Source organism: Panthera tigris, chromosome B1 (assembly GCF_018350195.1).
Source record: "Panthera tigris isolate Pti1 chromosome B1, P.tigris_Pti1_mat1.1, whole genome shotgun sequence".
Classification (NCBI taxonomy): Eukaryota; Metazoa; Chordata; class Mammalia; order Carnivora; family Felidae; genus Panthera; species Panthera tigris.
The window spans coordinates 30,294,803-30,321,379 of NC_056663.1; the positions used below are offsets into that span (position 1 = coordinate 30,294,803).

Here is a 26,577-nt window from a genome sequence, read left to right on the forward strand (position 1 = left end):
AAAAAAAAAAAATGGGAAGGGACATGAAGGGGAAGAAAACTCAATTTTTCATCAGCTGAATATCAGTTGTTTATCTATAAAATAACAATAATTTTCTTGGAATAAGAAAAAGAATTTTTCCTACCACATGAACACATAGAAGCAAATCTTATGACTTAGACATAAATGACTATATTGTACTACTTTTTCTTCTACCTATTTTTCTTCTAAAATAGTTTCTTCCAGGACTTTGGAGACGGATAGGGACTCAAGTTGGAACCAGTTCTGAATGCATTTTTTTTTCTTTTGGTAAATCGATGGGTAAAGAAATATAATTTATTTTCTTCTGGTCAGTCTGTTCACCAGGAGGAAAATACAGAAATGAAAATCTGTTCTTATACATAAAACATGGCTTTTGAAAAAATAGTAATAAGTCAAGCTGTTTTAAAAATTTGGAACCCAAACAGGAAAATTTTGCTAAATATTTGGAATAAAGGTATTTACACAATTTAGTTTATGCTCTGTTCTTTCATTTGAGGGTCTTTAAAGACCCTTAATGGCTCAACACCCATTATTTTCATTGAGGTAGTGTTATAACACATTCAGCACATGTCAAGAAGTGACACCTTCTCTAAGGACATGCTAGACCCTCACAGTAGTGACTTCTGGTAAGGATGGTTTTATTGTCCTCACCCCTGTGACTCCTTTGCACATGCTGATTGTGGTACCCTGGTTAATTTCAGATACCATCAGCGAAAATGGAATATGCTGAACAAGCACTTACAAACTAATGGCTCTTTATAGAACAGAGCTTTGGCCCTTCAGTAACAAAGAATGATTCAGAGGAAATGAGTTAATTGAACAAATTGCCAGTTGCCCACCAGCCCTCCTAGCAGAAGGATGATATATGCAAGGTGCACTAAAAAGAATGTTTTCCTCATCTTTTTTTCTCCCCATTCTCCATCTCCCATTACCCTCTGGGGAGACAGTAAAGGTGGAGGGTGGAGAGCATAGTAAATAGAAAGTGTGACTGGTGAATGTTTATAGTGATTTTTTAAAGCTGGATTAAATCAATTTAGAGGTAAATCTTCAAAATGATCCTTTCTTTTTTTCAAGGGTCTATAATCTCGGTCTCTTCATTTGAGGAGCAGTGATACTATCAGGCTTGCCTTCTAAAGGTTTACTAAGTTGTATAAGTAGCTTTGCAGGAGATGCAATGAAAGAATTTTTGTGTAATGGACTAGAAGATTCATCTATATGTCACATTTACAACATTAGAAACAAGTAGTCTCATATTTTATGATGAGACAGCCGCAGAGCAGCCCCACAAAGGGGTGGTTCAACATCTGTATTAGAAGGCAAGGTTTTATTTCCCCAGGCCCAAAGCAGTTTAGATTTGAGAGCAATGTTGCCTGCATTTCTGCACAATCAATCTGATTATTCCCCGCTCTATTTTGCCACTACTGTTACAAAATTAGTGGAATATGTTCAAGTATTTCTGCTTGAAAAACATCACTGAAATACAGTGCTCTTGTCAAGTCATAGTACAAACAAGCTCATGTTTATCATTTACAGGCAGGTTTTATTGGTCCTGGAGCATTTAGTCACTCCAACCCCTGTTCATCTACTGATGGCCAATAAAAGCTATAGGAAGTCTCATCAATGAAATTAGTAATCTGTGGGGACAGAGATGCATTAATGCCTGTCATTCTAGATTTGTGATCTTTGGGATATGCTTTTTATGACCATTGAAAATATTGGCTTGCCTTAATAAAATGTAATGTTGTTTCTGTTGTTAAATATATCTTAAAATGTGAACACAAAAATACTCTTTGATAGCCAAATGAAGTTTTTTAATTTAATAAAGTATAGCTTTTGGGAATAGCAATCAGTGTGTGATAAGTGGCCACATATTTCAACTAGTTTCTGCTACACTTGCCAAAAACTGCTAAAATGCAAATTTTTTGCTTTAGAGATTTATGGAAGTGAAAACATGCAAAGAACTTTAGGTATTTTTCCACTTTGTAATGGGATCTCCTTCTTGGTCTCTCTTTATTGCCTGTCTCAATGTGCACCTGTTACAAATTGAAGAATTAGAACCAGGATGTCTGAGATTAAGATTAATATGTATCATTTTGTAGGCTGTAAAATCTTGTCGGATCTTGCTTAAATGTGAAAATTGTTGAGTTTAACCCAAACCACCGGCATCACCAATATGTTGTTTAATTCTCTCCTTCATATCATAGAACCTCAAGTTGGAAGAAATCTTGAATGGTTCCAACGCCAGCCCTACCCACCTTGCAATGAGTCCCAACTGTCAACTGGTCTGTGCTTTCTTCAGACCCAAGAAAATGTCCAACCTACCAAAGCTTACCCATTTTATCATTATTTAGCTCCACCAATTTTTTTCATATATTCAGCTGAAAATTGCTGTTCCTATCGCAGCCAGTCTCTGCCCCCTTAAATATGTAAACATTCCATACATGCACCTTTGATATATTTGAAGACACCCTTTCTCTGGATTCTTCTGCAACAAACACCAATGTCATCTACCTTTTCAATATGGTAAAATTTGGGTCTCTTCACCAAGTAGATTTCTGGACACTGAATAAGTTCCATTTTTCCAACGTTCTTTCTACTCTGTTCTGGCAAGATGATTTCTTATTATGACTGAGTCAGCGGCATGCATGGTGGCTAAGTGAAATAGGGATGTTCTACGTCTTCCGGGCCTCCACTTCAGGGAGCCTGCTAGGAGTATTGGCAGCATATAGTTTGAAAGTTGCCCATGCATCTCTTCACCTTCTCCCCTTTAATTAACCCGCAGTACTCAGGGATTGTCATCTACCTGTGGCGTTCGCGCTGCGAACAGAGCAGTTCTGTTGCAAATTCAGCCTACTTTGGGGACACCGGATGTGTTTTCACCTCCACAGTGTAGTGAGACCTGTACACGTGGAATATCATTGAAAACCTGAATCTAAGGTTTTGTGCAGTACCTATCCCTGGACTGCGATGAGCTCAGAAGCAAACCTTTCTGTTGGCAATTTTATTAACTCCTAAGGTATTATTGCCTTTGGACTTGACTCTTGAGACTATTGGTGCAGAAGAAGGAAGCAAGGGAGTGTGGGAGAGGAGTGGGGGGTCGATTTTGTTAGCTTGAAGGAAGTTTTAATTTGAAAGTTTCCTCTACCCTCTTTGGTAGCAGAAATGGAGTGGAAATTCCTAAGGTACAGCAACAATATAGTGGTGTAGTTGTCATCTTTTTGCCAACTGGATAAAACCAGTTTTAGGACTGAATGAAAAAATTACAGCCCTGTGGTTTGTTTTTATGACTGTGTGTGTGTGTGTGTGTGATTGTACATCCTCTCCGTTAAAAAAAAAAAAAAGCTTAAAATGTCATATATTGTTAGAGTTGTCTGATAAATTACAGGATGCCCAATTAAATTTTAACTTCTGATAAACAATGCGTAATTTGTCAAAGTAGGTCCCAAATAGTGCATCAGGCATACTTACATTAAAAATGAGTCATTATAGGAAATGCAAATTTATTTGGGTATCCTATATTTCTGTTCACTAAATCCAACACTGTTCTTTCAGGTGAGGCAGGACAGCTAGTGAATCTTGATCTAGTAACTGAACTGTATCCCTCCTCCTAGAGAAGGAAACTGATCCCTGCCTTTGAAGATTATCTTTTAACTTTTAAGAAGTGAGGGCTATTGATTCTTAAAAGGCAGGAACCCCCTCCCTTCTTGTTTAACCCACCCTGATGGGAGCCTGGGGCAAACAGAGAGGCCAGCATCTAGGATTCTTCTTGCCTAGGGGCTGTGGCTAGGTCAGAGAGAGGGTTTTACAAAGTGGTCAGAGTGGAAGGAAACTGAGGGTCAAGGAAAATAAGTATGAGTGTGGTCCAAGCCAGGAATATTACATTTATCATTTAAGACAAAGGTTTAGTCATAGGCTATAAATTAGAGAAAAGGAACCTGAACATGTATGGGATGGGAAGTATGACAGAAGAATGGCCTGATTTTAAGGCACAGGGGTGGAGTAGACATCCATGGATGTAAAGGATATAAATCAAGTTAAGAGGAATTTTCTTGCAGAGAGATGATTTAGCAAAATGAGGTAAATTGTACTGGTAAAAGTGATCCAGACCAAGATTTGGAAACTATACCAGCTTCACCAATAATAAATCTGTGTCTCTAATGAGTCTAAACTGATACCAGGGTAGAAAGACCAAAGGTTTGTGACTGTCAAGAAGAAGCTCATCTTAGATGAAAACTTTTGCCAAAGATTCTTAGATGTGAACTGTGTTTATAAATAGATCCACATGTAGGCATACATGTATTTGAATATTTTATCTTTCCACCACTAGATAAATGGAATTGGTAAGGATATGAGTAGACAAACAGGAAGAAAACATAGAACCATCTTATTTTATCTGAGACACTGGTGATATGCTACCGAGCAAATCAAATGGAATCATTTTGGCACAGTGTCTGGGAAGAGACTTCTATGCGATGGCCAATTTGCTTTTTTTTTTTTAGTTAAACTTGAAAATTAATTATCTTTAAGTGTGTGAGTATGTATAGATGTGGCTGTGTATGTCATTTTCCAAGATTATAAAATTACAAAGTAACAATTTATTTTATGGAAAATTTGGCCAACATTTTCACTTGGGAATGTTAGCCTTCAGTTATGACAAACACTGGAGGTCCTCAAAAAGATTCAAAAAATTCCTTTGGGATAGTCCATGAACCCTGGAGATTGAAATTGTAAGGAAGGGTTGGTGGTTTTCTTTTAGAATTTTCTCAGATAACATTTCAGCAAATGTAAGTCTTGTATAATTTGATTTAGTTGGTCATTAAAACTCATAGTCAAAATTAATCCTGTAGAACAGAATTTCAACAGAAGAAAGCTTTAGAAATGAATCTTTTTTGTTTCTTTGCAGATAAATGTTATTTAATTATTATCAAAATTAACATAATTTCAATTATTTGTTAGGTTTACAAAGTCCTATTGTGAAAACAATTTCTTTCTTTTATTCTAATGATATTTGAAAATTCTAAAAAAATAAAAAGCAATGCCATTTAAAGGAAAAGGTTTTTTTGGATAATTGGATGCAATGCTTATTCATCATTTGATAAATGGTATTTTTAATTTAGTTAATTAGAGTAATTTATAACCAATTATTACATACAGCAGACTTGTCATTCCATTTCTATAAAATAAACATATGCATTGATATATTTGTATTGGTAAGTAGTATTAGTAACGAAATATTACCTAAAATAAGTAATAATAACATCCTAGGCTAAGAAAATTGTAGAAACTTAAGAGCCAGGTCCTCTTTCTGTTTGTTTGTTTTTTTAATTTTTTAAGTTTATGTATTTATTTTTGAAAGAGAGAATGGGGGGGGGGGTGGGCAGAGAAAGAAGGAGAGAGAGAATCCCAAGCAGGCTCCACACTGCCAGCATGGAGCCCAACGTGGGGCTTGAACCCACGAACCACAAGATCATGACCTGAGCCGAAACCAAGAGTCGGACCCTAACCGACTGAGCTACTCAGACGCCCTGAACCAGGGTGTCTTTCTAATCTTTTTTCATAATCTTAAGAGAAGGATGGGAGAAGCAAAAGTCATATATAGCAAAGTGCTTCCTCAAAATTGTTTTCACAGCAATTCAGAAGAGAATGAAAAAAATTAATCAGAGATTGTTTCAATCAAATTTATTGTGAAATAAATTGCTACCTTTGTGTAGGCAATAATGCACATTTATATTTCATGGCCAACAGTATTTAGAATTATGTCACTGGATTTCTGTACTAAATATTAAAATAATTCAACTTTGAATTTTCTGTTAAAAATTATATTATAAAAACGATTTAGGTACAACCCCCTGGTATTTTGAAGCTATGTACTTCAAAACAAACAAACACATTAATTAAAAATACGTCTGCAAGGTGCATGGTATTTGTGTTGTGTTTCTTTTAGAAGGAATGTGATTTTTGTTAAAATAAGTTGTTGCTGCAGCTGCCTTTCAGAAAATGAGGATTCTATATTAAATAATGCTTAACAGCAAGAATATCTAAGATTATTAATATTTTTTTCTCTCAGTAAAAAGGAAAATGCTGGAGATTCTCTTCCTCTCTGCCCCTCTTCCCACCACTAACTTCTAAAATTATAGGTACAAAGTAGTTTTTAAGCTGGAGAAGGCACCATTTTTTAAGTTTTTTTAAGTCTTTTAAAAAATTTCGTTGTACTTAACCTACAGTGTTATGTTAGTTTCAAGCGTACAATATAGTGACTCAGCAGTTTTATATATATCTCTGCCCATCATGGTAAGTGTACTCTTAGGGATCCCCTTCACCTATCTCATCCATCCTCCCATCCCCCTCCCCTCTGGTAGGGGGAGTTTGTTTGTTCTCTGCAATTAAGAGTCTCTCTTTTGGTTAGTCTCTTTTTGTTTGTTTGTTTGTTTGTTTGTTTTGTTTCTTAAATTCCACATATGAGTGAAATCATATGGTATTTGTCTTTTTCTGACTGACTTCTCTCCCTTAGCATTGTAGTCTCCAGATCCATCCGTGCTGTTGCAAATGGCAAGGTTTCATTCTTTTGTATGGCTAAGTAATATTTCATTGTGTATATTCCACATTTTCTTTATCCATTATCTATCATTGGACACTGGGGCTGCTTCCATAATTTGGCTATTGTAAATAATTCTGCAATAAAGATAGGGATCCATTTATCTTTTCGAATTCGTGTGTTTTTATCCTTTGGGTTGATACCCAGCAGTGGAATTACTGGGTCATAGGGTAGTTCTATTTTTAATTTTTTGAGGAACCTCCATACTGTTTTTCACAGTGGCTGTACCAGTTTGCATTCTCACCAACAGTGCACAAGGGTTCCTTTTTCTCCACATCCTAACCAACATTTGATTCTTATGTTTTTGATTTTAGCCATTCTGACAGGTGTGAGGTGGTACTTCATTGTGGTTTTGATTCGCATTTCCCTGATTATAAATGATGTTGAGCATCTTTTCATGCATCTCTTGGCTGTCTCTATGTCTTCTTTGGAGAGATGTCTGTTCATGTCTTCTCTGTGGGAGCACCTTTTAAATTAAATATTCTTTCATGATCATAGGTAATCTGTACAACATAGTGACGTTATTTGTAATCAACTCCAAAAGGTTAAATCACCTGTGTTATACCGAAAAAAAACCCTCCTAAATAAGTTTCATTTCTTAATTTATATTATTTTATCATATTGTGATCTGCTATAATTTTGAAGGTATTTTAAATGTTCTCATATTTGTTTCTAATATGGTTAACACAGATTATTGAGAAAGGCCTTTGAAACAAAGTAAGTAAAAATAATGAATAGAAGGAAATTCCATCTCTAATGGAATCATGATATTGAGTATTCTGAATTATAGAAGTTAAAGATCTTGTAGAGTCAGACCTCATATCAGAAATTATTTTTTTTGTAATGTTTATTTATTTATTTTGAGAGGGAGAAAGAGCGCGCGCACACACACATGCTAGTGGGGGAGGGGCAGAGAGAGAGAGAGAGAGAGAGAGAGAGAGAGAACGAATCTTTAGCAGGCTCCACGCTCAGTGCAGAGCCAGATGCGGGACTCGATCTCACAACCCTCAGATCATGACCTGAGCCAAAATCAAGAGTAGGATGCCTAACTGAGCCACCCACATGCCCCAATATCAAGAATTCTTAAATGGAGATCTATGGGATAACTATGAATTGGCTTCAGAGGAGGGGTCTATGAAACCCCAGAATTGTATGCCAATTTTTTTATCTTCACACGTAAACAAAAATCCATAGCAGTCCCCAGATTCTGAAAGGAGTCTATGGCCCTCAAAATAATAAGAACCACCATTTAAAATACTCAAAATACTTTAAAATAAATAAATAAAATACTCAAAGTACGTGAATGGTGTGTTGGAGACACAGGGACTTGAGATCTGATTTTGAATCTTAACTACAGTTTTTTATCTGTGGGACCTTGGCAAACTCCCTTTACTCTCCTGTGACTTTACTTTCTAAATAGGAGAATACAGAATTTACAGGTTCTTCTGAGAACTTTATGAGGTCATGTGTAGTTTTTCCCTGGCATGTTAAAGTCACTCAGTAATTGTTACTTCCTTTCCCTCCATGTCTTTCCTCCGAGATGATAGAAATAGTGAGCGGAAGCCACTAAGTGTTAACATGAAGCTTTAATCTCTGTTGCCTGTTATCACACATGGGTATATCCAACCTTGCATATAGGAGTCACTTCTTTACAGCAGCTTTCAGTTGTGCATTTTTATAATGGAAAGCAACCACATTAACTGCAGTATGGTCCAGGTGACATTTGACACCTGCATTTTTTTTTTTAATAAAGTAATTTAATTTAGTTGCTTTTTCTTTTTATTGTGGAGGAAAACATAGGAATGTTAAGTATTCAGTATGCCGAAGCTTCCCTTTCTGCCCTCAGAGCTTTTTTCAAGGACGCCAAACACTCTTCCTAATTACTTTTTATTGATTTCTTGACATTTCTGCTCAACATTGACTGCTTATTTTTAGGAAACAAAGGATGCTAAGCTAAAAATGTTGATGGTGCATTTGAAAGTACAAAGTTCAATATCTGAGTCATGTCTCTTACACGCTTTTGAAAAACTATATACTGGCTTTGTTATGTGCCTCAGTTGTTTTATCGCACTGCTGAGAGAAATAGAAAATTCTGTGATTCTCAGAAGTCTTCCAAAGCTTGAATTTATTTTGAACAAATCTGTGACTTACCCTCCAATATTTCAGGTTAAAAATAAGTAAGTAAAGGCAGTCAACTGAATAAAAACTAGTAAAAAGAAAAAAATCTACTGAAATACTAAACAGAGAAGAGGCTAATGAAAATTAAGCATCTCAACTCTGTATTATACATTCTGATTCCAATTTTGCAGTCATATGCCATTAATTAGATTAACCTTTAATTATGTCTGCTACTGTCTAATTTGTAGCATTAGTTTTGTTAGGGATGGGTATGTTAAACAAGTCTGAGTAGATCTTTATATGTAACCTAACCAAAAGGAAGCTGTCCTACATTAGCTTATTAGAATAGTCCATTTCTGTATGAGCTGCTCATTTAAAATATTTGATTGTCACGACTTTTGACTGGGCGTGCTACCACAGGACCCATTTTTAAAACCTTCTTGTAGGTGATTTATATGTTATGTGAAAATGAGGTTAAAGACAAATTAGCAGTCAACAAAATAAGCCTAATTTCAAATGTCACTGGAGATTATTTTTCATTATATATAACTTATCTGCTTCTCTTCTAGATACACCTTTTTTTTCTTTCCTCCCTATTTGCTGAGTACGGTCAGCTTTTAAATGATCTAGTGGTATTAATATTGCATCGAGATCAATCACAGATCCTATGCAAATATTAAATATTGTACAGGCATCATTACTAAATTTAGCATTTCATTTGGAATAGTTCCTGCTGCCATAACTCCCCAATGATGTGTATAACTCAGCATATTTATATTTGTATGTGCATTTCTAATATGTATGTGCGTAGTTTCTCTTACTTTAGCTTCATAAAGAAATAAATGAGGTCGTTTTTTCTAATTTTGAAATTATTATTAAATGAAAAGTAAATCATTTTCCTAAAAATAATTTTGAGGGGGCACCTGGATGGCTCAGTTGGGAGAGCATCTGACTCTTGATCTCAGGGTCATAAGTTTGAGCCCCATGTTGGGTATAGAGATTACTTAAATAAAACTTTAAAAATAATAATAATTTTGAAAAGGAAGACAAGGATAAATTGAATGGAGGTTAAATAGAATCCATTACAGCACTGCAGTATTGTGGCACAAAATTGAATTTCTTTTTTTTTTTTAAGATTTTATTTTAAAGTAATCTCTGTACCCAACATGGGGCTCGAACTTACAATCAATCCCAAGATCAAGAGTCATATGTTCTACTAACTGAGGCAGCCAAACACCCCACAAAACTGAATTTCTGATAACCTTCCAAATTTACATTAAACTGTTAAAAAAATTTTTTTTAAACATTTATTTATTGTTGAGAGACAGAGTATGAGCAGGGGAGGGCAGAGAGAGGGAGACACAGAATCTGAAACAGGCTCCAGGCTCTGAGCTGTCAGCACAGAACCTGACATGGGACTCAAACCCACGAACCATGAGGTCATGACCTGAGCCAAAGTCAGACGCTTAACCTACTGAGCCACCCAGGCACCCCTACCCTAAACTGTTTAAGATTGATTTAGTTTTCTAGTTCTTAGGAAAGCTTAGCTGAAAAGATAACCATTTTATTCTGAAACGGACAGCAGAATACTAGATGATGTGGACTGAGCATTTTTCCCTGAGTTTAAGACTAAAAACACATTGATTTGAATGCCATTGGCCTCCAGTCTTCTGCTAAGAGTGCATGATCTAAAAGTAATTATTTTAAATCTCTTTCCCTGACATTCAGTTTACAAACACAGGGAAATACTCAGAAAGTAATGCTTTCCGAAAGGTGGAAGAACTGGCCTTCTCTAAAAGCCTGTGGAAAAGATGTCGTTTTTTGTTGTCTGTTTACTTTTAACTACAAGGTCAGATACACAGCCGTCGAATGAAAGACCCACGAGATAGGATGCTTCACGGGGCCTCGCAGTCAGCCTGCCTTGGAATCCCTCTCACATCATGTGTTACACTGAGCACACAGGCATGCAGCTCCCCCTCTTAGAGCCTCCGTTTCTCCACCTGTGAAAGGGTAAAAAGTTACCTATTTCTTAGGGTTGTTGTTACCACTACAAGGCTAGAATATCTCCCACCGTAGATATTTAATGACTCTCAGTCTTCTTGTGCTTTGCTAGGAGTTGTATTGCGTTTAGCATACAGATAGCTGTTGAGGTTCTTCAGCATTTATTTCTCCTCCAAAAGAAGGAAGTAAGGAAGGGAGGGAGGGGGGGAGGGAGGAAGGAAGGAAGGAAAAGAAAGAAAAGAAGTGAAAGACACACCTTTACAACCTACAACAAACATTATCAATGCCAAATACCAAAAAATATAATATGCCTAGAATTCTTCCATGCCTACAGTCATAAAATGTCTTCTCTGCTTCTCATTTCTTCTGTGCTTTTCCTTTACCTGTCTTGAAGATTACCTTAAGTCCAAGACATTGGGTAAACAGCATGCCCAGTAGAAATGGTAGCTGTGAGCCTACTTAATATACTTTCTTGGTGTTTAGCTCTTAGCTTCATTGGGATATAACATATGATGTGTCGTATTGTAGACTGTTAAGAATGGGGAGACGCGTATCTTCTGTAATAAGAAAGACAGCAGAAGCGTTGTTAAATTCCCAGGATGGCACTACTTTTTAAGATTTCACATTAAGTTGGATATTGGGCAAGAGAATTCACCTAAGTCATAAGTAAGCCAGACATGGCCTATTTCCTTATGAGCCAGTCAGGATTCTGATGGCTAAGTCTCCTGCATTTTGTAGAAATCATATCTCATGCAGGATTTCCGTAGACCTCAACTGCAGCGTGGGAAAGACTGAAGACAGTATTTCTAACTTTCATGATCCTAGGACAGAACAGTGCAGTCTGTCACAGGGAAAGATGACAATCCAATTTAATTTGTTGCAACCTTTCCCATTTTTCAATTTAATTCCCCTTTTTGGATAATATCTTTAGTGGCAGTTGCCTGTAAAGAGTTAGTAGCCTCATACTGGATGATAACCGGGTCTTTTTGTTATTATTGCTATTATTTTTTGACAAAGGGATCGGAGGTAGGGAATGAGAGAAGCATGACAGGGAATTTAACATTCTTTGCCTGGTTAGCAGCGACAGCGCGCATTCTTCAACTTTTGAATAGTTTTTAAAGCACTTGCCTCTCGTTTTAAAGGATGCCTAGGGAATTGGAAGTGCTATGTATTGCAAGTTCTATATTTGGAATCAGTACAGATCCATGTCAACCTCTTAAAATGATGACTTCTCATCTAACTTTGAACATGTCATTTTACCTTATTAAGTCATCAGATTTAGCCGAGCCTGGAGGGTACGTTCTCGTTGTTATTTTGATTATAAAAGGCTCCTGACCATTTTAGGACAGTTAGGGCTAAGACTTCAGTGCCACCCCTGGTCTTTCTTGTAATCTCTTATGATAGTGATAGATTCCATCTGTCTGGACCTCTGCCCCTACAGCTCTCTGATCTAAGAGCAGTTGGAACTTTGTTCTGACCTCTTGCTATGCCTAGTCACAGTATCTTCTAAAACAGCGCAATAATTTTAATAAATCAGATATAATCGTTATCTCTAGAATTACGTCCTCCCTGTCTTCTTTCGCAGAGTTGCTGAAATGGGCATCACTGTCATCTAGAGCATGGAGAACTGGCCCCAGAAAACATGACTCAGTTCCTAGCTCATTCACCTTTTCTCTTTTTACATTCACCTATATAGTTGCTTTGGCTATCTCCAGAATGTGATTCTCCATTTAACAGATCATCTTGCCCATGTCATTGGACGTTTTCCATTTCTATAAGTTTCCTTATTGCGATGTTGATAGGAGTATAGTTCTACATGGGAAACTCCAGTTTCATGTCAGGATCTGAAGCTAGACTTGACCATAAATTGCAGTTTGCCACCCTGTGAGCCCAAGGAATTTGGTACATTCAACGGGAAGAAAAAGAAACTGAGGAATGTAACCACCTTGAGCATCAAAAGTTCTCCAGTTGCAAAAAACCCTCCTGCGATCACCTAAGGCTAATTTGAGGGATATTGCAGTCTTATTTACATCACAAAACTGGAATCTCAGACCTTCCTAGTTGATTGACCATTTAAGTCCCAAGAAGTTCCAAGATTTTACAGACCCAACATCCTTCCTGTTCTCTCCTTCACCCCCATACATCCACCAGTTGACTACTTTCTGTTTACTTTGTGACATACGTGAGTAAGCTTTTTTTTTTTTTAATGTGTGTGGCCAGCATTTTTTGTGGATCTTACTGTGGGCTTGCCAATGCCTAGTTCTGACTTTAGAAGAAATATTTTGACGCTATGTTTTCATTTATAATTTCCATCTGTTCATCCATGTGGGCTGCTTGTTCACCTTTGAACAGCTAAAATTCATCATTTGCAACTAAAATAATCCACAGATAAAATGGTCTTTGAATCCTGAAAAAAAACATACAGATAAGGCAAGGAAAGCAGGCAAACAAAACAACCAACCTGATATTTGGAGGCTTAAATTTGGCAAAGGATAAAATTAAGCTCAAAAAGTTTTCAAGAATAATCATATATTCTAGTAGTTTTATAAGTAATGAATTTACTGCTAATATTAATTGATTAGACTTAAAACAAAGGCCTAGGAAACAAAAATGGGGGAAAATCATGAGATACCTTAATGAAGGATCGCTAAATACAACATCTGTCTGCTGATTAAGATCCATTTATATTATCAACATTTAATTGTAGGTACTTGTGCTATTTCTGTAGAACAATGACTCACTTCTCTGAGTTCTTCAGACTTTGAGAAAAATTCAAGTATTAGAGATTTTTAATATAACATTAGGCATTAAGATACAAGGAGAAGATGGGGCACGTGGGTGCGTCAATGGGTTAAGTGTCCAACTTCAGGTCAGGTCACGATCTCACGGCTCTAGAGTTCGACCCCCACGTCTGGCTCTGTGCTGATAGCTCAGAGCCTGGAACCTGCTTCAGATTCTGTGTCTCCTCTCTCTCCCCCTCCCCCACTCATGCTCTGTTTTTTTCTCTCTCTCTCTCTCAAAAACAATAAACATTAAAAAAATTTTTTTTTGAAAGATATGAAGAGAAGGGAGCCTTTCAACAGAACAGTGCTCTACCTGTGACTGATCTCCATTAAGATATAATTACATCCTAGGGATTGATCACCCAGCACAGCAAAAAGGTGTATAATGAAGACAAATCCCTGACTGTATTAATGAAAGTGTTTTACATTTCAAAATTCTTCAGAAGTAAGGATTTCTTAAGGAGAAAGACATGAGTAAAACAGAACTTTATAACAGAACAAGGTCAGAGGTGTGGTTTCTTCTCATTTACAAGATCTCTTTTGCCTGTTAGGGCTTCGTTTTGTGCTTAGAAGTATAACCAGAAGTTGCCTGTCATCTGTTAGCTCTCCCTCGGTGGGGTTCGGAAGCATAACTAACCCTGCACATGTCTCCTCATTATGGTAGTCCCTGGATTCTGTCGTTACTGAACTGGAAAATTCGATACTCACTAGGTATTAGCAATGCCTGTTTGAGCAGAACTAGCAATGCAGATTCCCGCTAGACATACTGTTTGGCATTGCTAAGTGTTGGACTTCTTGAAAGCTTTTGGGTAAGTGACAAATCTCACTGAAGACATTTGACTCCTTTCCAGGAATTGTGTGCGGATGTGAGGGATTAAATTGGCAAAGTGGACCTGCTTTAGGATCTGGGTTTGCCCGCGTGGGGTTTTAGGCAGTTTTGTAGAGCTGTGGTTCCTTTACAGCTGCTACACGCAACAGCCATGATTCCCTGCTTTAAGCTGTTTTCCTAAGCAGTGTTGGGGTATGAAGCACCTTAGTAACAGATGGAAAGAACAACAATCTATATTAGTCACATACCTGCAGCATCTACAAAAATGGTTTATGATTTAAAAGGGGGAAGACCTAAGCCATTCTGAATTATTATAGCTGCAGGATATGGAGGTGTTTTATTAGGCCATATATACAGATATCACCACCAAGAAAAACTAATAAATTATAACTAAGATGCTATGGATGGACCTTCTTAAAATTCCCTGTTTCTGGCAGTACAGGGAAATAGCCAAGCAGGCCTAGATAGGACTCTACCTTTTTTTAATGATGTGCTTCAACAATGCCCTTGTCGGTTTCACTATAGGCAGGATGAGTTCCACTGAGTTTTTCCAAATGATGTATACATACGCACATATAACATATACACACACATACATACATATATATGTACATATATATGTATATATATGTATGTATGTATGTATATCTAAAGTCATATGTGTGTGTATGTGTGTGTATGTGAATACAACAGGTAGACAAGATGATTTTGCTCTGGTTTTTAGAGATATCATGTACCTTGGAAAAAGAGTTCAATGTGTGCACCTATTTCCTTTCCATTGAACAACAACAATCAATGCCCGCAGTAGAAAAACAGGCACCTGTTACATTGGAGGGTAGAGGCCCAGAAATTAAAAACAAAACAAAAAACTTCCGAGGCTTTCAGGAAAGCCTCTTTAGTTCACAATGGAGTCAGGGTTAATTTATCATTTTGCCCAGTTTGTATAAAGGCATAGAATTTGCCTGTAATATTAGCTCTTTCACTGCTCCCATCTGTAACCTAAAAAATATATGCTCTTTAGAAAAACAAGACCTGCTATGAACTGTTATGGGACCAGCCAGTCCTTTTGGACTCAGGACAGAAAGGTTTCTTCAGGTGAAGCATTTCAAGTTATGTGTTTTTGGAAACGTTTTATTCCTCTTCAGATTGGTCATGTATGAATGACAATAACACTATTGAAAATTGTTAAGATTTCCGTATGTTATTTGGTTATGTAGAATTTGTGCTGGGAACCTAAACACTGCAGCTACACAGTTGAACACATCATGTTACAGAGAGGGGTGTTTTGCTAATCTGATCACCAACCTGGGAACAAGGTGCCCCTGGGAATTCTGGGAAAATATATCCACTGAAATTAGCCAGGTGTTAACAGAGCAAGATTCATATATTCAAACATGCGTTCACTGCTTAATTCTTTTATGTGCAGCACCCTTTTAACCCCAGTGAGGAAACCGTGGTGCTTATAGAAACAGAATCTGGCGATTTATGTTTACAGTCATGATGCAAACGCGGAATGGCTGTGATTTGGCTAAATGGTATGTAGCAATGTGCAGTCGGGAGTTTAAGGCTGCACAGGTGCCACCTAAGGGATTATCCAGGCTTCTTGTGTTCCAGAGCCACTCATCGCAAGGGCCTGGCTCAAACCTGAAACACTCAGAAGGTTATGTCTGCATGGCCCAGACCCCATCTTCTTTTTATATTCTTGTGGAGGCTCCTTTAACTGAAAGTTTAGATTACTTAAAACTTTTGTCAGGAATCCGTTCCCATCGTGAAGGTGCTTCCATAACTTTGAGGAACCTTACTGCCTTATGCATCTGTGTAACATATAATTTTTTTTAAATTTTTTAATGTCTATTTAATTTTGAGAGAGAGAGAGAGAGCTGGGGAGAGGCAGAAAGAGAGGGAGACAGACTCCGAAGCAGGCTTCAGGCTCCGAGCTGTCAGCGCAGAGCCCAATGCGGGGCTTGAACTCATGAACCAGGAGATCATGACCTGAGCCAAAGTCAGACCTTAACCGACTGAGCCACCCAGGCGCCCCTGTGTAACATAATTTTAGGCCAACTGTTATACTCCCTATTCTTAATGGGTTCTTTCATATTAACAGACATATGGTATGGTCAGATTAGAAACGCATCAGTCCTATATTCTTGGCTACAACTTTTTTTACTTTACCAATGACTATCGAATAATGATTATTTCACTTTCTCATGTCCTCCAGTTATACTACAATTTTTTTATTCCTGGCTTATTGCATTGGTTAGAACTTTCAGAGCAATGTTAAATTACAGCATTGGTAGTCAACAAACTTAGCTTGTACTTTACATTAATGGAAAGCTTTCCTAGAGTCTCAGCATTTAGTATGATTTAAGTTGCTTGCAAAAAGTGGACACTTGTCAGGGTGCCTGGATCAGTTAAGTGTCCAACTCTTAATATCGGCTCAGGTCATGATCTTGCAGTTCGTGAGTTTGAGCCCAGCTTCAGGCTCCGAGCTGGCAGTGCAGAGCCTCCTTGGGATTCTCTCTCTCCCCCATCTCTCTCTGCCCCTCCCCTGCTCATGTGCACACACTCTCTCTCAAAACATATAATAGACTTTAAAAAAAAAGTAGATATTTGTAGATGATATGGAGTACCATACCAATTCTGCTTTATGAAGACATATATCGAAAAGACTGAAATTGATATTTTTTGCATTTTTAATTTTAAACATATATATGTATCTTTAAACACATACATGTGAACATACGCTAAACATGAAAATACAAGGAATAGTGTAATGAATCTCCATGTAGCCATCATCTGCTTCATCAGTTATCAGGTTTGTTTCATTTTGCTCCCAGTCACTTTTCTTCCTGTTATCATTTCAAAGCAAATTCCAGACATGTTATCATTTAATATATAAATATTTCAGTATGCATCTGTAAGAGAGGACTGTTTTTAAACATAACCACAGTATATTTGACACATACCAATTAATGATAACCCTGTAGAAATATTAATTATCTAATCAGTGATCAGATTTCCTGATTCGATATCAGACATTTATAACTGTTTGAATCAGGATCCACTTAAGTGTCACGCATGGTGAGTGGTTTGTAGGTCTCTTAACTCTCTTTTAAATGTGTCTGTATTTTAGATTTTTCTTTTCTTTCACCTTATTGGTCTGCCTCTAATTCTAGCTGTCTTTGTCTCTTTTTGCTCCTTTAGTTTAGCTTGGAAGAAACTGGGTTATTTGCCCTGTGGAGTTCTCCATGGTCTGGGTTTTGCTAATTGCATGCCATGGTATCTTTTAATGTGTTCCTCTGACCTGTGTACTTCCTGCAAATTAGTACCTGTATGTGGATGACTGATTAAATTCAGGTCTGATTTGGGGAATAAGAATATTTGATAGTTCTATAGAAATTGATTGTTAATCTCATCAAATGTTGATTCAGTATCTATTGCAATGACCATATGGGTTTTATTTTCTGATATGCCATGATTTTTTTAATCGTTGAATACGATAATGAACTTGCCTCCTAGTTTCTATCTTCTGACCTTTCATCTACTTTCATTTCTAAATGTATTTTAGTTGATGAATAAATTAACCTATGTCATTAAATGTCACATGGTAATTTCAGCAGCTTACTGAATAACCGAATCCTTGATCAGTCCTCTTTGTTCTGATTTGTTTTGTTGGCGCTCAAAACTTTGATTAATTTTAAAATTGACAGGTTAACATTTTCTATATTGACATGACCTTCTCCCAACCAAATTGATACTGGTAGAAAATGCAGAGTACAGTTAAGAATGTGTGCCTTCTGCATTTAGCCTGAGGAGATCTATAGATGTATCAAATTAAGCCAGTCAGATGGACTGCTGATATTTGCTTTGCAGGCTACATGGATTTTACTCCTTTAGAATAGGTATTGATGGAAAAACGTTCAAGGGACAGTTCAAAGCTTTGTCAACTCCCAGCTATGGAAATCTTCTATAAAACCATGAGTGATTAGTAGAAAATATATTTCTGGAGTTGACTTGTTAGCTAAGGAGAGATTATTGTTGGCTTTGTAAGGAAGAAAATGTAGCTCCCTTGTAACTCCAACCAGCCAATGATCCACTGTGGGAAGAGACTCACCCTCCCTCTTCTTTAGAAAAATCTATGACATCCTATAAAGCATTTGTCACTGAGATGTTGCTCTAAGAAGTAGTAGCCTGTGATTACATTGTATCATGAGTGAAAGGCACTGTCAGAAAAAAGGAAAAAAAGATAGCAACTTGTATGTTTGAAAATAACCTTTCTTGACAATTTTATTTTTCTAAGGATAACACTATCTCATGACACCAAATCATTTGCTCAGCAACTGCTGGGAACTTAGAATCTGCTTTCTGTTTAGCTACAAATGAGATCAGTGTTACAACAAAAATTATAATTTTGTTTTATGAAGAGAAACACCCAAAGGTCACTTTTCATTCTGCTGAAGAAGGAAGAAATAATATTAGGGTCTGCTCAGAGAGCTTATAAGACAGAGAGGAATTAAAGGCAATCTTATTAACCTACTTAGGCCTCACTATGCATTTAACAAAACAGAAAGGAAGCATTTCCTAATTCACTTGTGTGACCTTGGGTAGCCTTCCCCTGTCCACCTCTGAACTCTTTGTTATAGGTATTTTATTCAAGACCACAGAACCATTCTTTTGATTTGATTTGTACCCTCTTTTTAAATATGGGATAAATTATATAAGATATGGTAAAGTTCTTTCTTGTCCACCATTCTGTGTGTGTTTAAATGATATCAAAGCCCAAGTTCATCATTTATAACAATTAATCTCCATTGTCCCTTGGCATCAACTTGTTCCTTGGACAAACTCTTAACCTTATGGGTAGTCTGTGAACCTCTAAGTACTTCTAGCTTATCAGCTAAGTTCCCAGGTCCATAAAGTGAGATGCCCTACTTCTACTGTAGAAAGTTCTGGGTTCATTTATGGTCTCATGATGCTCCTTCTCTGGCTGCCATTTTTGTTTCTTTAGCAGAGTTCGGTAGAGGAGAGGCCAAGGACGTGGTTTGCTACTTTAAATCACTGTATTGGCTCTGGGAACCTCCAAGCCAGTACAGGGTGGGTTTTTTTGTTTTTTGTTTTTTGTTTTTTTTTATCTCCTCTTGTCATTTTTTCCTTTTCAAGAATTTATTTGCCATTCAGCAAAGGATTGAATGACTACCCAGAAAAACATGCCAACCCAGAATGACGGTGCTTCAGTAGTTCTGAGTCTGGCTCTCCTCTTTTCCTTTGGAAAACCAGTGACTCTCCCTTCATTCCCTTGTCATCTGCAGAAGCTGTATTAGGTAGCACAGCTTTTCCTGCTCCTCTTCTGTTCCAGAACTTCATTTTCAGGAGCCCCACGTAAGCTTTTTTTCCCCTAGTGGGACTTTGAAGTGCTTCTAGCACTTAATTGCAAGGAGCTGTATTCCGAGCAAGAATAATAATAATTTTCAGGATTTTTTTTAAAAAACTGGGAGTTCACAGAGCACAAAAAGCATGCAGATTTCTAAATTCAGAGCCATTGAAGATATCACAGGTAAGGTTTTCTTTAAAAAAAAAAAGAAGAAGAAAAGAAAAACAAACCTGTAATGTAGTGATTGACAGTTTCATGTTAGAATATAAAAATTGTTAAAATTTGTGTATTTCATTGAGGAAACTGCATAGAATTATTTAGTTTAATTTTCCGCAAGTAAAGTTTTTAGGACAATTCAGAATTGTCCTAAAATCTGCTAATAAGGATTCATTCACTCAGGGAAGACAGGGTCTAAATGATTGCTCCTTGGGGTAAACCCTACATCTCCCTAATCCCTGCTAATTGTCAAAGAAGAATAGAGTGGCTTCTTATCAGCAATTTGCATTTGTGTAATGGCCCTGGTCTGTTGGTGCTGTCTACTTCACTGATAAGGAAAACACCACATAAAACAAGCAAGAAAGTAAGCCATCCTTTCCAGCATTATTTTCTTTTCAGCCTGCCTTGAGCAAAAAGAGCCTGACGTTCTACAGGAAATACTGTGTGATTCTGTGGGAAAATATTTAGTGATGAATAGAGAACACTTAATTAGTCCTCAGATTTTTATTGTGTATTTATAAAACTGTGCAATAATGTGTGATTTCCAAAATGTGAAGTTATAAACAGTTTATATCATGTCCTACATACAATGATCATCACACTATTTCTTTTATATTTTATAACTTTAAACTGTTATAATAACAATATCATAAGTACATTTAATTCAGTAACTTGGAAGTTGGGTCAGAAATATTAAAGAATTTTAAGAGTCTTAAAAGTTGAAAATAATCATACATTTAAGATGGTTTTCTTTTAGCTCAAATTGTTCTTCACCTTAATTTATGGGCAAATTTGGTGGTTATAAGTTATTAATAAGCAGTTATGATACAGTTACAGTAGATTACTGATATTTACTTAATGCCTTACAATTATGCAATGGTTGCCTCTGCAAATTAGACCATCTCTCTTCATATTTTGTACAAGAATAATTTACTAAGAACATTTGAGGCTTGATTATATATCCTGAGTCTGGACTTTTTGTTTTTCCACATAGATATTAACAGTATCATATATTTGCATGCAGCGTTGCAGCTGACAAAGTACTTTATCACACTTCCCAACAGTCCTGTGATAGCACATTTTACAGCTGAGTTTACTGAGGCAGGTTAGCTAGACGAGAGTCACACAGCTAGTAATTGGTAAAATTGAGCCTGGGATCTGATTCTTCTCAGCTAACGCCAGTGTTCATTTCGTTTCATTTTCTCCATAAAGGTATCCTTTTAGGGAGAATTGTTCACAATCTTACAGTTTTTAACCCCAGTAACTCTAGTTGTTATCTCTATGTCTTGTGCATAATAGACAATCATTAAAGAATTGTAGAAGGGATGAAGGAAGAAAAGTAGGAAGGAGAGAGGAAGGAAGGAAGGAAGAAAGGAAGGAAGGAAGGGAGGGAGGGAGGGAGGGAGGGAGGGAGGGAAGGAAGGGAAGGAGTGGGGAGAAAGGAAGAAAGAGAGAGGGGAAAGGAAATGAGGAAAGAAGGGAAGAAGGAAGGCAGGCTAGAAAAAAGGGAGCCCTATTATGAGGGGCAGGATTTGAGGAGTCTGTAAATGGTGATCTTAGTCCGCAAATCCTTGGCTAAGTCTGAGAACTGTCCAGCCTCCCTGGGGATAGTCATTAGTCCTGACCTATAGGCCAGGGGAGACCAGGTCAAGAGTGAAACACTCCAAAGTACATTCTCTGGTAACAAGTTACTGCTTTATTTATACTTTCTTCCTTATAGTATTGCAGTTGCTAACATCCCAAGCAAAGTGTGTTTGGGATAAAGTGTTCATATAAACGGCAAGCATAAAAGTAGTAGATGCATATTTTGCAGTGTTCCTAATTGCGGTTCATTGTGATAAACTCCCAGTTACAACAAACTAGTCACAAAGTGGTGAGAGGCAGGATTTTTTTTTCTTTTTTTTTTCCGACTTTTTATTTAAGTTCTTGTTAGTTAACACACAGTGCAATATTGGTTTCAGGAGTAGAATTCAGTGACTCATCACTCGCATAGAACACCCAGGGCTCATAGTAACAAGTAGAGGCAGGGTTTATTAAGTACCGAATAGGTGAGATGTACCTTCATTTACTTCCAGGAGGAACTATGAGGGTCTTCTTTTTTATACCAAAACACATTCTGTCTGCAAAACTTTTAGCTTAACCTCTGATACAGTCCTCCCAGCTCCCCCAGAAAGAAGGTCGTTTCCATAGCTAGGTTTAAGAACCTCCTTTGTTGCATTAATTTCTGGCAGAATTACTAAATGGAAACTGACTTAGCAATACAGCGTATGTGAGCCAAGGAGAAAGGATATCGCTGCAGAATTTATAGATCTGCTTAAGACTGGCTGTGCACTGTATTGAACTAAGAAGAATGGAAGGAAACCTGGCAAAAATGTGAAGGGTTCATATATCACCATCTCCATCCCAGATTCTTCTGACAATTACATCTTATTCCTGTGTTTGGCTGTTGGTTCAGAACAGCTGTACCCAGTCGGCTGACACTTAGCATCACCCAGGAGTTAATTACTGCTTTACAATTCCATGATCATTTTTGTTCCTGCTTCGGCTAAAGAATAGAAGTGCTAAACATAATAATCCATGATCATATAAGCTAGTTGCTACTTCGTTTTCTCCCAGAATTATTTAACCATCAAATATCCCAGCTTCAAGTAATGACCTAAGAATTTTTCAAATGAATGTGTCATAACTTGGTACTGCGGGATAATCATTTCACGGGGGAAATATTTTTGAAAAAACAAAAAGGGGTGTTATTTCTGATTTTAACATACATTTATTAATCTTATTTATCTTAAACTCCAAGGGATATGTACGAGGTACCTGTCTCTTGCTTATGTCACTGCTCATCTTTATTGTTAGTTTTCTAATTAATGTGGAGTGTCTGCTCTTGGGGGGCTATGATGGGTTACTTGTTGTTAATAAAAGCCTCAAGAGCCTGGTGCTTGGGTGAGGGGTAATCCTTAGCAACCTGTCAGGGACCACGCGGATCAGCTGGAGGCTCAGAATTTCTCGGTGGGAATGACTGGTGACAGCAGACTGCAGGTGGTCCATTGAGTACTGTCACCTGGGGCAGCAAGGAAACCAGGCCCAATTTGTCATCCCACAGTATCCTGTCAGCAGTTGAAAGTCTTAAGCACAAAACCTTTAGCATTTAAGGCAAATTTCCTCCTTGTAGCTTTTAAAAGTAATTGCCATGGATGGAAATATTAATACGTCGCATGCAAGCGAACAGTTGTTCACTTGAAGATATAGTGTTAGATTAAAATTATGCGATGTATAGAAATGTTGTCTACTCTATGACTTTACTAGACGAAATGATGCCAGTTACATCCCCCTCTACCTGACAAAGATGTGAGAGTATAGCTGATAATACAGGGTAAAATCATTCTCCTTGGTTCCTTTTGTTTGGTGAAGGATACCTTGAAATGCATTTTGAAGGCCTTTTTGTTGGAGTAATTAAAAAATTGACGCAGTTCTTAATTATTCGTAATAATGATCCAAGAGTACCATGGATGTTTGAAATCCCCAGATTTCCACTGGTGAGATGCTCATCTGATTGATAAACACCTTCCCTACTTACCCAGTAATAATACCTGCTGTTACTCATTGTGTGCCCGTGCTATGCCAATTCCTCTACCGAGGTTATTTATGATCCTTATGACAATCCTGTAAGAGTGCCATTACCATTGTTTTCAAAATGGGAAAATTGCATTCTGGGTGGCTAAGTGACTTGCTCAAGGACACAAAACTAGTACGAGATGGGATTTGAACCAGATCTGTCTCCAAAGGGCAAATCTGACTGTTCTTTGCTGTTTACTCCTAAAAACCATGCTGACAGTAGAGAAATGGTCCAAAAACATGCCCTAGATGGGAGGATGCAGGGGAACAAAGGCCTTGCATGATTTGGAAACTGAATAATCAGACGTTGAGTATTTCTATCAGATAGAGTAAAAATCAGAATTGGAGAAGTCAAAACCAAAACGAAGCAAAATGGGGACTTACAATGGAAATGAAGAAGAAAAATCAAAGAAAGTGGAAAACTAATACATGAGAAGTCAAACAAAAGCAAATAAGGGCATCTGAGTTTCACATGCAAATGATAAAATGGAAAGTGATAAGCAAGTCAAAGAATCACTGAGAATGAGTCAGTAGACAAGGAAAAAATTTTGTCTAAAGATGCATATATATTTTTTCTTTTTCCTGAAAGAGTCAATAGGATCTTTGTTGGCTTATCATAATGCTTCTGCTTGTCACCCTGATAATGTCAGTCATGAACATTACGTAAATTAGACTGTTTGGGGTTGAGACTGAGCACTGCATGTAGTGTTCCTGATGGTGTGAGTGGGGAGAAGTTCTGGTACTAAATGCTCTTGAATCTGAGGACCAAGAGCTTGGGCTTCATTTAATCCATATGCTGAATGGTGGTGGCATCATTTTCACATCGCTTTCACATAACTGAAGCTTGACAGGTGGATATCAAGCTTACCACAGCTGTAAACCAAAATTAAGACTACGGTGTCTACTCCTGACTCAAAATGGATACATTTTGTAGTGCCATTATTGTCCTTTGCAGTAATACTAGACTGTCTTTCCATTTCCTTAAAAGTATGGCGGCAGACATTCAACAGTCTTCTTCTGAGTGGAACAGAAACTTTGAATAGAGTGGCTCCTAATCTGTATGTTAATATACATACAACTAATAACATATAATTTTTTAATTAGAAACAAATAAGCCACCTTGTATTCTTCTTTGATACATGTATCTAAAAACTATAAGGTCAATATGCATATAAAATGTAATTTCCAAATTAAATAAGTAGATGCCATTCAAAAATGATACTGAACATCAGTTGCCCTGACGTGACTTTATATCATTACCTTTGAGCCTTCCTGGAAAATATATTTTATTTGTGATAGGTCTTCTCTCTTCCAGCTTCCTTAGAAGATAAAATATTGGTTATACAAAATGTTAAGCATTTTTTTCTATTTCATTCTAATTAAATTAATTAACTGCAGTTACCCTTTGATAATTCTATTCCATTTAATTATACCCAGAAAGTACCTTTCTTTTTTGCTGTCGTTTGTTAAACCTGAAAGTGACATCCGTCACACTTTCTGCGAACTCTTCCTTTTAAGAGAATTTAAGAGTAAAGGCTGTTTAGAAGAGGGAAAGACACATGTAAACCTTCCCCTTCTTTATCTTCTATCCAGCTACATCTACGTCAACAACCGGAACAAGCCATCTTGTAAAGTGTGCAGAGAAGGAGAAAACTTTCTGTGTGAATGGAGGCGAGTGCTTCATGGTGAAAGACCTTTCAAACCCCTCAAGATACTTGTGCAAGTAAGAACGAGAAATCCTCTGTGTGGCTTATGTCCGTAATGACTGCTTTCAGACAACTCCATGTCTCATGTCTTGTTGTTTCTTTTCCCAATTTTGTTGTGTTTTGTTGAATAATGCTGTTTTATTTTGTAGAGAGTTTTTGAAAAGTTCACACCATTTGTCATCTCCTGTGTTACATCCAGAATTGTTGTTTGCTTTTTTTCAATTTTCTTTGTGCCTTTATATTTATAAAGTTGCTTTCCTCGTGGTTCTCCTCACTGTTACCTAGAAGAGATGTGCAAATATCATAGAGGCCAATAACTTTTGAAACCACCTTCTCCATCCAGTGTATGAACTAAGCTGTAAGACCATGTTCCTTTTGACCCCAGTGATCACCTGCAAAATGAGTAGGACAGCTAAAAGAAGAAGGGGAAAAGATTCACTACTTACACATCTGTTACACTTGGCATTAGCTTGTTGTTTTATAACTACTTTAAAAATGGAATTTAGCTTGATCTCACTAATGGGAAAAAAATTACATGTGTTTGGAAATGCATTTAGTGTGTGTAGCATCACTGTGTAGAAGGCAGAGTTCTTTCATGCTGCCCTTGTGTGTAGATAAATTTAGAATGGTGCTCCTTCCAATGACCTGAAGAATGTGATGCACCATTAAGAAGAATGACAGTTATTCTCTCTCAACAGGCAGAATGAAACAATGATATTAGCAGTACATTAAATATTTAAACCCTATAGTTAGAATTAGTAGGTCTCCTTAAAACCCATGTTTACTGTGCAGTACATTTTAAGTCTACTCTTTTTTTTTTTAATGTTTTTATTTTCTTTTTGAGAGAGAGAGAGACAGACAAAGCATGAGCTGAGGAGGGGCAGAGAGAGGGAGACAGAATCGGAAACAGGCTCCAGGCTCTGAGCTGTCGGCACAGAGCCTGACACGGGGCTCGAACTCACTGATGGTAAGATCATGACCTGAGCCTAAGTCAGACGCTTAACCGACTGAGTCACCCAGGCACCCCAAGTCTACTCTTGATATTTAGGCTGTATGTGGGACGTGGACTCATATAGTTTGATGTGGGAAAAAATGTGTCATGTCCCATTGAAATGATGAGAGATGCATATTTATTTTGCATAAAAATGATCTCGTGCTCCAGCATATGAGCTTGTGACTTGAATGTTGACAAAGAAGAACAAGTTTGTCAGAGAGACAGCTGAGCTAATAGAAGGAGCAATTAGCAAAATTAAAAAAGAGGCACAAGAAATAATTTAGAACGCCTTGTCCCCTTTATGTCATACAAATAGCATACAAATATT

At 37.2% G+C, this 26,577-nt stretch overlaps 1 protein-coding gene across 11 annotated transcripts in view; it reads left to right on the forward strand.

The window, feature by feature from the left end:
• Nucleotides 1–26,577, forward strand: part of NRG1 (neuregulin 1) — a 1,098,681-nt gene that overhangs the window by 1,040,441 nt on the left and 31,663 nt on the right. For 8 of the 11 annotated variants that reach the window (XM_042983158.1, XM_042983166.1, XM_042983169.1 and 5 more), the window contains one exon: nucleotides 25,143–25,272. In XM_042983158.1, the coding sequence (XP_042839092.1) occupies nucleotides 25,143–25,272 (130 nt within the window). Of the gene's footprint in view, nucleotides 1–19,712; nucleotides 19,902–25,142; nucleotides 25,273–26,577 lie in introns of those variants that run through there. The other 3 variants (XM_042983162.1, XM_042983163.1, XM_042983161.1) reach the window with 2 other exon arrangements.